Source organism: Oncorhynchus tshawytscha, linkage group LG30, assembly GCF_018296145.1.
Source record: "Oncorhynchus tshawytscha isolate Ot180627B linkage group LG30, Otsh_v2.0, whole genome shotgun sequence".
NCBI classification, from domain to species: Eukaryota; Metazoa; Chordata; class Actinopteri; order Salmoniformes; family Salmonidae; genus Oncorhynchus; species Oncorhynchus tshawytscha.
Genome location: NC_056458.1, coordinates 2216107 through 2227594, shown reverse-complemented (window position 1 = coordinate 2227594; position 11488 = coordinate 2216107). Strand labels below are relative to the sequence as shown.

The following is an 11488-nucleotide window of genomic DNA, read 5'->3' as shown; positions in this document are numbered from 1 at the left end:
CTCAGCCATGTTCCCTTGAATACCGATTCCTCAACCGTGCTGCCAGTTATCTTCCGGGTGCACTCATCAGAAGAGTGCCACAGCCAGTGGATTCTTCTGGCCTGGATCGATGGAATTTGGCAGACCAATATTATTTTTATTTGTCAAACGGCAGCCAAGCATCGATGATCATGTCACTAGAATAAGACTTGATATTGGAGAGGAGCATTAAGCTCATCACATTGGACTTTCACCACCCTGTGATGTTCATCGTCATTTATTTCATATGTAGCCTAATAAACTGCACACTTTCCCAATGAGTCGTTGTGGGAGGACAACACGTCATCGCGTGACACCCAAGTTTACTTCAATATGATGGTTATTTGGTAGACACTAAAAGATCCCACCTTGTCTAGCGTATTTTTGTTGTCTGCATTTGGAAAGTTAACCGGAGAATGTTCTGTTTCCATCAGGCCTGTCATGACATTTTTTATGCAACATGTACTTTACTCGCATAATAAGGTTGGATGAAAACCTGGTTAGTGTCGACAAAAAAAAATCACTGGACAAGTTAATGGAAACATAGCTACTGATTATATTAACATGATAAATAACTGGCAAAACAAACACATTATTTATTTGGTAACTTTATTGAAGTCACCCCCCTTCCCCAATTTGTAAAATGAAACCAAACTAATGAATAAAAAAAGGTGTGGGAAATAAATAAAATGTTTATACTGGAATTTTATTCCATGTAGTCCATCAAATGTCTTTGCACTCAAAGCAAAACTCCCAATAGCCCCCTCTGTACACCTTCAGTTTCTCCCCCAAAATGCCAACCTTTGTGAAATGTAAATTATACACTTTAGAATTAAATATGGGTAGTTTTATATATTCAATCAAAATATCTACCAACAGCTTGTGTCTTACCACTCATTAACGGTGTTAAAATGAATAGCTCTACTTTCAAGGAGGCACATGGAGGATTTTTTAAAACATTTTTATAAACAATGTCATCCTTTGTTTGTTTAAAAACTCTCCTGCAGAAAATCTACTGCATATCAGCAATGGAGAGTGATAAAATATAACAACTTCAATGCAAATAACAAAGACTGCAACTGCATAGTGCAATCCCCATTCCCAAAAGAAGTTACCATTTCCTATTGAAATGGAGTCCCAAGGGGTCCTTGTATACAACATAAGGACATGAAGTCTGCTGCTAATGCAAACATACTGATCCTCGTCTGTGACCAAGTAAACATACAATTCTAGGTTTTTATAATGCAAGGCTAGCAGGAGAGGTGGTCTCTTTCCTTTAAGCCATAGAGAACCAAATGAGTGAGGCTGAGCTGAGGGACCGCAGAGGGTATGGAAAAGGAGGGGAAAACAGGGGTTCCCCTACCCCATTTAAGAGCGCAAAATTGGGATACACGGGAGAGGCTTGGATAGGTGGGAATATAGATGGGTGATAGGTAGGAAATGGGAGATTTTAGACAACAGTGAGATGATGATAGTGGTATGTAGACCACCAGCAGGCAGGGCGCCAGGGGCAGGGGGCTCTACTCTAGATCAGGTCAGCCACATTCATGGGCATCTCTTCTACTGTGGTGTTGTAGAACGTCTCAATGTCCCGGAGAGTGCGCTTGTCCTCCTCTGTCACCATGTTGATGGCAACACCCTTTCTGCCAAAACGGCCTCCTCTCCCGATCCTGGCACACAACATTTAAAGACAAGGTTAATATGAACCCTGCCGATCTGCATTTAGAATTAAAACAGTAGTGAAATAAACATGAAATGAAACAAACCAGGAGGAATGTGAGCAGATCAATATAGATAACTCTGGAAATGTAAAAAAATAAACAGGAATTCCTGATTCATTCGCTTTATAACTAGGGTGGCAACAAATTCTACAGGTGGAATTCAAACCTGAGTTAAGCACACAAAAATTATACATGATTCCCTTTTAATGCACTTCTCTCTATGCATATTCTGACCTTTAATTTAAGCATGAGAATAGCATGCTATTCACACGCTATTCATTCTGGGGTGGAGACCCAAAAACTTAAGTTGTGGCAAAGGCGTCTTTATACGCCGTATTCTGACAGCTACCTAATTACCTCATAATTCCACTACCTTTACGCACGATGAATAACGTCGAGCAACTTGTCGGTTCCAAGTGGAACATCTTTCTTTTATCCAACAGAAATAACACCATTCTCCATGCACTATTGATTAGAGCTAGGTAAATTAGTAATCCATTTGGATAAGGGGATTGTAAATAAATCTAAATAAATGTGAAACCAGTCAAAGGGTAGCAAACTGAAGCATATCAACATATCACCTTTCCCACAGTGAAGTTCATGAAATGCTGGCCTTATAACTTGGGGTGAAATTTGGAGACCCGAGGTATAGGCTTCTGTAGCCATAGAGCCATGCACAAAGGGCAGTATAACGCCAAACCTACAGAGTTTATTTATGATTTCTAGAATGTTTTAATTAGAGTGAGCTCCAAAAGTATTGGGACAGTGACACATTGTTGTTTTGCCTCTGTACTTCAGCACTTTGGAATTTAAATGATACAAGGAAGTTAAAGTGCAGACTATCAGCCTTACTTTTAGGGTATTTTCATCTATATCGGGTGAATCGTTTAGAAATTACAGCAATTGTTGTACATAGTCCCTCTATTTTAAGGGACCAAAAGAATTGGGAAGAATTCACTTGTGCCTTGATTACTTCTGGAAGTTCGTTTTGCACAAAGTTTGTTTTGCATTTCTGGCATTGTTCACTAGCCAACATCAACTTCTTTTTGTTCTAACCTATTGTACAACTTTCTCACCTTCCAATATTTCATGGATTGAACAATCCATTCAAATTCTATAGTTACAATATAATAGTGAGCACTTTGAATACACTGTTGTTTGACATGACAACGAATGAACAAGCCCAGGGAGGAATTATTGTGACAGGATAGGAACCAAAGTGTTGGTCAGTGTTACCTAGGGGACCCTATAATCTAGCTAGATTAAATGTTTTCTCTTAGCTACATCATATAGCTAACATTTTCATGCTTCGCCTATTCCTCTTTGATTTAGAAGATACTGTTGCACAAAAACAATGATGACAGGCCTACACCAGCACTGGTATCAGGCTGTATTAGCTAGTTATGTTTGCTCCGACTCAGTAAATGTATTAGCTAACTGGTGATTAGCATTAGCAGCTAAAACTATACAATTTTAGCAACAACTTGCTAAAAAAATACACTAGCTGTTTGCACACCGCAAGACACACAACGCTTGTGGATTTATATTAAGAAGCAAAGTGGAAATGAGCATCGTTGTCATCAACATCTTGTCGCAAGTGCTGTATTAACTATGCAGACTGAGCGCAAGTGGTCGTAGCATATCACATTTAGCGGAGTAGCATATCACATTTAACAAACCAAACATTCAGGCCTCTGCATCTATACCAGTATATAGTAAAATACGCTATACCGCTCATCCCTAAGGGTCCCTCCTACCTGTGAATGTAGTTCTCACGGTTGGTTGGCAGGTCATAGTTGATAACCAGAGACACCTGCTGAACATCAATTCCTCGGGCCTGAAAGGAGAAACATGATCAGCACTCCTGCAATGCCTGACCTCTAGCTGCCATTGCTTTATTACCCTGAACACTGATGCAGGCTAGCATAGTCCTGTGTGGATCAGTTGGTAAGAGAGTGTGGTGATAGCAATGCCAAAGGTTATGGGTTCAGATCCAACAGTGATCACATACTAAAAATGTATACATGTTGCCACTTGATTCAAACTTTGTCATCACTGTTCATTAAGAGTAGGCTAATTAAATAAATCATATAGAGCCCACTTACACATTCAATTAAGATATTAAAATAATTTTACATCCAACATATGAAAAGATTCAGGGCACAGCGTGCTCTACCAAGGTAGTCCTGAACTCAACTCACCAGCAGATCTGTGGTGATGAGAACACGGCTGGAGCCAGAGCGGAACTCCCTCATGATCAGGTCCCTCTCCTTCTGGTCCATGTCACCGTGCTGGGGAGGAAGGACGACACTACATTTAGCAGACACTCTTATACCAAGCCACTTATAGTCAGACAAGATAGTTAGCCTGGATCTGACATCACCTTAGTGAATGAACGCACAAGCATTTCATGAATCTCGATACCGTACCAAGATCAAACAGTTACAAAAATCATAAAAAAGACACAACAAATGCTGATCTATCGGAATCATACAAATGCTGATCTATGGGAATCATACAAATGCTGATCTATGGAAATCAGACAAATAATGATCTATGGGAATCATACAAATGCTGATCTATGGAAAATATACAAATGCTGATCTATGGAAAATATACAAATGCTGATCTATGGAAATCAGACAAATAATGATCTTTGGGAATCATACAAATGCTGATCTAACCAGATCAACGGGATGTTTTCTGCACAAATAGAGGCACTAAGAAGTACAGGAGGAACTTTGTGACAAAGATAGGAACTATACTGTGGAGATCGAAGGCTGTGGCTTCTGTAGATATTGCAAACTAATGTGTTTAATGTAAACGATGACATCTCAATAGGATAAATTACAGACACTTCAACCCTGTGCCCGTATTAAGTGTTCAACTCAATGATGAGTTTGTGCCGATAGCATGTACCAACCCGTTGCTCACGGCAGAGTCGGTTTGGGATGAATATGGCTTTGTCTCTCTCCCCCTGGCAGATAAGACTCAGTGCCACTCAAAAGACAGGGGGTGGAACTAACCACTTTTTAAAAAATCAACGGCACTCTCCCAGACACAGATTGAGCTAGTCCGAGAGATCATGCTTTTAATCCAGGACTAGGCATAAATCGGCACCTGGAAACCCAGCTCATAAACTGTTATCAGTTTTCAGAAAGTATTCACATCCATTGACTTTGTCCACATTTTGTTGTGTTACTGCCTAAATTTAAAATGTATAACATGTAGATTTCTTTGTCACTGGCCTACACACAACACCCTAATAATATAAAATTGGAATGAAGTTTTTCCAATTTTCTTTTTTACAAATAAATTCAAAATGAAAAGCTGAAATGTCTTGAGTCAAAAAGCATTTAACCCCTTTGTTATGGCAAGCCTAAATAAGTCCAGGAGTATCAAATCAAATGGATTTATAAGGCCATTTTCACAACCGCATGTCACAAAGTGCTGATACAGAAACCCAGCCTAAAACCACAGAGAGCCAGCAATGCAAAGGTTTGAATATTTGCTTAACAAGTTACATAATACAGAGCCTTCAGAAAGTATTCATACCCCTTCACTTGTTCTACATTTTGTTGTGTTACAGCCTGAAAATGATTGTCAAGCAATGATCAACAAGCTATTTGACATAGCTTGAAGAGTTAAAAAAATATATAAAAAAATGTGAGACTTACCCAGAAATACTCACAGCTGTAATTGCTGACAAAGGAGATTCTAACATGTACTGACACAGGGGATTGAACACTTATCTAATCAAGATATATTAGGGTTTTATTTAGCTCGTCTTTTTTTATATACAAATGTTAGAATTTTTCTTCCTCTTTGAGTATTTTATGTAGATCGTTGACAAAAAAATAACAATTAAATCCATTTTAACCCCACTTTATAACACAACAAAATGTGGAAAAAGTCAAGGGGTGTGAATACTTTCTGAAGCTACTGTATGCCTTTGTTCATCATCATCCTCCACATACCTTAGTGGTATATGACAACATATTATTACTAAAACATCAATGCACATAACACTAACCATTATCAACCCATACAGTGGGGCAAAAAAGTACACAGGTCAGCCACCAATTGTGCAAGTTCTCCCACTTAAAAATATGAGAGGCCTGTAATTTTCATCATAGGTACACTTCAACTATGACAGACAAAATGAGAATTTTAAAAAAATCCAGAAAATCACATTGTAGGATTTTTAATGAATTTATTTGCAAATGATGGTGGAAAATAAGTATTTGGTCAATAACAAAAGTTTATATCAATACTTTGTTATAAACCCTTTGTTGGCAATGATAGAGGTCAAACGTTTTCTGTAAGTCTTCACAAGGTTTTCACACACTGTTTCTGGTATTTTGGCCCATTCCTCCATGCAGATCTCCTCTAGAGCAGTGATGTTTTGGGGCTGTTGCTGGGCAACACGGACTTTCAACTCCCTCCAAAGATTTTCTATGGGGTTGAGATCTGGAGACTGGCTAGGCCACTCCAGGACCTTGAAATGCTTCTTACGAAGCCACTCCTTTGTTGCCCGGGCGGTGTGTTTGGGATCATTGTCATGCTGAAAGACCCAGCCACGTTTCATCTTCAATGCCCTTGCTGATGGAAGGAGGTTTTCACTCAAAATCTCACGATACATGGCCCCATTCATTCTTTCCTTTACACGGATCAGTCGTCCTGGTCCCTTTGCAGAAAAACAGCCCCAAAGCATGATGTTTCCACCCCCATGCTTCACAGTAGCTATGGCGTTCTTTGGATGCAACTCAGCATTCTTTGTCCGCCAAACACGACGAGTTGAGTTTTTACCAAAAAGTTCTATTTTGGTTTCATCTGACCATATGACATTCTCCCAATCTTCTTCTGGATCATCCAAATGCTCTCTAGCAAACTTCAGACAGGCCTGGACATGTACTGGCTTAAGCAGGGGGACACGTCTGGCACTGCAGGATTTGAGTCCCTGGCATAGTGTGTTGCTGATGGTAGGCTTTGTTACTTTGGTCCCAGCTCTCTGCTGGTCATTCACTAGATCCCCCCCCCCCGTGTGGTTCTGGGATTTTTGCTCACCGTTCTTGTGATCATTTTGACCCCATGGGGTGAGATCTTGCGTGGAGCCCCAGATTGAGGGAGATTATCAGTGGTCTTGTATGTCTTCCATTTCCTAATAATTGCTCCCACGGTTGATTTCTTCAAACCAAGCTGCTTACCTACTGCAGATTCAGTCTTCCCAGCCTGGTGCAGGTCTACAATTTTGTTTCTGGTGTCCTTTGACAGCTCTTTGGTCTTGGCCATATTGGAGTTTGGAGTGTGACTGTTTGAGGTTGTGGACAGGTGTCTTTTATACTGATAACAAGTTCAAACAGGTGTCATTAATACAGGTACCGAGTGGAGGACAGAGGAGCCTCTTAAAGAAAAAGTTACAGGTCTGTGAGAGCCAGAAATCCTGCTTGTTTATAGGTGACCAAATACTTATTTTCCACCATAATTTGCAAATAAATTCATTAAAAATCCTACAATGTGATTTTCTGTTGTTTTTTTCTAATTTTGTCTGTCATAATTGAAGTGTACCTATGATGAAAATTACAGGCCTCTCATCTTTTTAAGTGGGAGAACTTGCACAATTCGTGGCTGACTAAATACTTTTTTGCCCCACTGTATGTCCATCACCAAACACATACCTGCGTGTTAGGTATGACAACACTGTGGGATATGGACACAGAGCTGGAGGTGCAGGAGCTCTTACCAGGGCAGAGACAGTAAAGTCCCTGGCATGCATCTTCTCAGTCAGCCAGTCCACCTTCCTGCGGGTGTTGATGAAGATCACAGCCTGGGTGATGGTCAGGGTCTCGTACAGATCACACAGGGTGTCCAGCTTCCACTCCTAACAATGGAAAGGGGGTTGAATTGAGACTGAAGACATGGGAGTAACGTTACTTTATAGCTAAGTAGTGGAGAGGGAGAGATCCCAGCCACGGTGGAGAGCAGTCTGCTTTCTTTGCCAAAGAACACCGTTCCTCTAACAGCATGGGAGACGGAGGGAACTCGGGACCCCAAAAACATTTAAAAGGGTGCTTAAAAGGATATAGCTACACATTATTAGTATCACTGTAGAAAGATTTTTTCATACAAAATCAAATCAAATCAAATTGTATTTGTCACATACACATGGTTAGCAGATGTTAATGTGAGTGTAGCGAAATGCTTGTGCTTCTAGTTCCGACAATGCAGTAATAACGAACGAGTAATCTAGCTAACAATTCCAAAACTACTACCTTATACACACAAGTGTAAGGGGATAAAGAATATGTACGTAAAGATATATGAATGAGTGATGGTACAGAGCGGCAGAGGCAAGATGCAGTAGATGGTATCGAGTACAGTATATACATATGAGATGAGTATGTAAACAAAGTGGCATAGTTTAAAGTGGCTAGTGATACATGTATTACATAAAGATGCAGTAGATGATATAGAGTACAGTATATATGTATACATATGAGATAAATAATGTAGGGTATGTAAACATTATATTAAGTAGCATTGTTTAAAGTGGCTAGTGATATATTTTACATCAATTCCCATCAATTCCTATTATTAAAGTGGCTGGAGTTGAGTCAGTGTGTTGGCAGCAGCCACTCAATGTTAGTGGTAGCTGTTTAACAGTCTGATGGCCTTGAGATAGAAGCTGTTTTTTTTGTGACCTCGCCTTCTGGATGATAGCGGGGTGAACAGGCAGTGGCTCGGGTGGTTGTTGTCCTTGATGATCTTTATGGCCTTCCTGTGACATCGGGTGGTGTAGGTGTCCTGGAGGGCAGGTAGTTTGCCCCCGGTGATGCGTTGTGCAGACCTCACTACCCTCTGGAGAGCCTTACGGTTGTGGGCGGAGCAGTTGCCGTACCAGGCGGTGATACAGCCTGACAGGATGCTCTCGATTGTGCATCTGTAGAAGTTTGTGAGTGCTTTTGGTGACAAGCCAAATTTCTTCAGCCTCCTGAGGTTGAAGAGGCGCTGCTGCGCCTTCTTCACGATGCTGTCTGTGTGGGTGGACCAATTCAGTTTGTCTGTGATGTGTACGCCGAGGAACTTAAAACTTACTACCCTCTCCACTACTGTTCCATCGATGTGGATCAACCATCTTGATAATCAAATAATCAAGTACTACAAGTTTAACGAAGGAGAGGCGATCTCTAAACTCATCACTAGCTATGTTTTCATGAACCTTTCCAGTGATGGTCAACATTTAGAATGCTTACACAGAAAATACATGCGACAATTGCCTGCTACGGTGCGTTTCCATTGAACTATCTTGTGTCGATAAACTCAGCTGGATGTAATGACGTCACACTTTCGCAAAAACCCTACAGTGTCAAAAAAAAATGAAGTGATTAAAGTGTTACCATTAAATTGCGCATTAATACATTGCCGACAGCCTGTATGCCCTCACACCAGCATACATAGAATGCAATAATTGACTAATATTTGCCATATTCTAATCATTCTCATGTGTTAATAACATATAGCCAAGGTTCGTGGCATGGTGAAACTTGCACTCCTGTAGCGGTGAAACTTGCACTCCTGTAGCGGTGAAACTTGCACTCCTGTAGCGGTGAAACTTGCCAGCCAACCAAGAAAAGAAAAGCGAAGCAATTCCGGCATTCTTTAAAGTCAGTCAATGTCCTGAAAAAAACATTTTTATAGTTCGAAAAAATGATTTTGCAAGCAGTATAATTTAGAACTAAATGTTGAGCTTTATAGTTACGTGATGACACCACGTGCCCCACAAATTCAAAATGATTTAGCAAAAACTGTTTCCAGCATCATTTGTCACAACAAAGGTCCCACAAAAGAAAAATCTACCCCTGTTGAACGTATGTAAAAAAAATAATGTTTTTTTGATCTTTAGAAAATGTTTTCTATCTGCCGTTTCCATTACAGATGTCGCAAAGATTTGAGCTTTTGTCTAATAGACCTGGGTCATTGGAAACCTGCTTACTGATTAGTATTCTACAGTTGAAGTCGGAAGTTTACATACACTAAGGTTGGAGTCATTAAAACTCGTTTTGCAACCACTCTGCACATTTAATGTTAACAAACAATCGTTTTGGCAAGTCGGTTAGGACATCTACTTTGTGCATGACACAAGTAATTTTTCCAATAATTGCTTACATACAGATTATTTTACTTATAATTCACTGTATCACAATTCCAGTGGGTCAGAAGTTTACATACACTAAGTTGACTGTGCCTTTAAACAGCTTGGAAAATTCCAGAAAATGGTGTCATGGCTTTAGAAGCTTCTGATAGGCCAATTTACATTATTTGAGTCAATGGGAGGTGTACCTGTGGATGTATTTCAAGGCCTATATTCAAATGCCTCTTTGCTTGACATCATGGGAAAATCAAAAGAAATCAGCCAAGACCTCAGAAAAACAATTGTAGACCTCCACAAGTCAGGTTCATCCTTGATAGCAATTTCCAAAACGCCTGAAGGTACCACGTTCATCTGTACAAATAATAGTACGCAAGTATAAACACCATGGGACCACGCAGCCGTCATACCGCTCAGGAAGGAGACGCATTCTGTCTCCTAGAGATGAATGTACTTTGGTGCTAAAAGTGCAAATCAATTAACAGCAACGGACCTTGTGAAGATGATAGAGGAAACAGGTACAAAATTATCTATATCCACAGTAAAAACGAGTCCTATATCGACATAACCTGAAAGGCCACTCAGCAAGGAAGAAGCCACTGCTCCAAAACTGCCATAAAAAGCCAGATGACACTTTGCAACTGCACATGGGACAAAGATTGTACTTTTTGGAGAAATGTCCTCTGGTCTGATGAAACAAAAATAGAACTGTTTGGCCATAATGACCATCGTAATGTTTGGAGGAAAAAGGGGGAGGCTTGCAAGCCGAAGAACACCATCCAAACCGTGAAGCACGGGGGTGGCAGCATCATGTTGTGGCGGTGCTTTGCTGCAGGAGGGACTGGTGCACTTCACAAAATAGATGGCATCATGAGGCAGGAAAATGATGTGGATATATTGAAGCAACATCTCAAGACATCAGTCAGGAAGTTAAAGCTGGGTCTTCCAAATGGACAATGGCCCCAAGCATACTTCCAAAGTTGTGGCAAAATGGTTTAAGGACAGCAAAGTCAAGGTATTGGAGTGGCCATCACAAAGCCCTGACCTCAATCATATGGAAAATTTGTGGGCAGAACTGAAAAAGTGTGTGCGAGAAAGGGGGCCTACAAACCTGACTCAGGTGCACCAGCTCTGTCAGGAGGAATGGGACAAAATTCACCCAACTTATTGTGGGAAGCTTGTGGAAGGCTACCCGAAACGTTTGACCCAAGTTAAACAATTTAAAGGCAATGCTACCAAATACTAATTGAGTGCATGTAAACTTCTGACCCACTGGGAATGTGATGAAAGAAATAAAAAGCTGAAATAAATAATTCTCTCTGCTATTATTCTGACATTTCACAGTTTAAATGTATTTGGCTATTGTGTATATAAACTTGTATTGTGTATATAAACTACAACTGTATATGGTCAGAACAGTTACTAGTGGGGGGGGGGTTGCAAAAATCGATAGTTACATACAGTATCAGAACTGGAGTTCTAACCAGTTTTAGGAGGGCGTGTCATATTTTTATGGTTCTCCCCGTTGCCCCTCCTTCTCCCGACAGTAGGGCCTGTCCACTTCATGACCTTTGTACTTCTTTTAATACATTTTTAAAAA

The 11488-nt window shown here is 40.3% G+C and overlaps 1 protein-coding gene across 1 annotated transcript in view; it reads right to left on the bottom strand.

Annotated features, from left to right (window-relative positions):
* Positions 1-610: 610 nt before the first annotated feature.
* The window catches only part of LOC112229010 (eukaryotic initiation factor 4A-I), a 33490-nt gene continuing 22612 nt past the window's right edge, over positions 611-11488 (bottom strand). Inside the window, exons 8-11 of the mRNA XM_042309147.1 lie at positions 7483-7620; positions 3941-4030; positions 3497-3576; positions 611-1688 (exon numbers count right to left, since the gene is read on the bottom strand). Of these exons, the coding sequence (XP_042165081.1) occupies positions 1544-1688; positions 3497-3576; positions 3941-4030; positions 7483-7620 (453 nt within the window). The 3' untranslated portion in view covers positions 611-1543. The remainder of the gene's footprint in view (positions 1689-3496; positions 3577-3940; positions 4031-7482; positions 7621-11488) is intronic.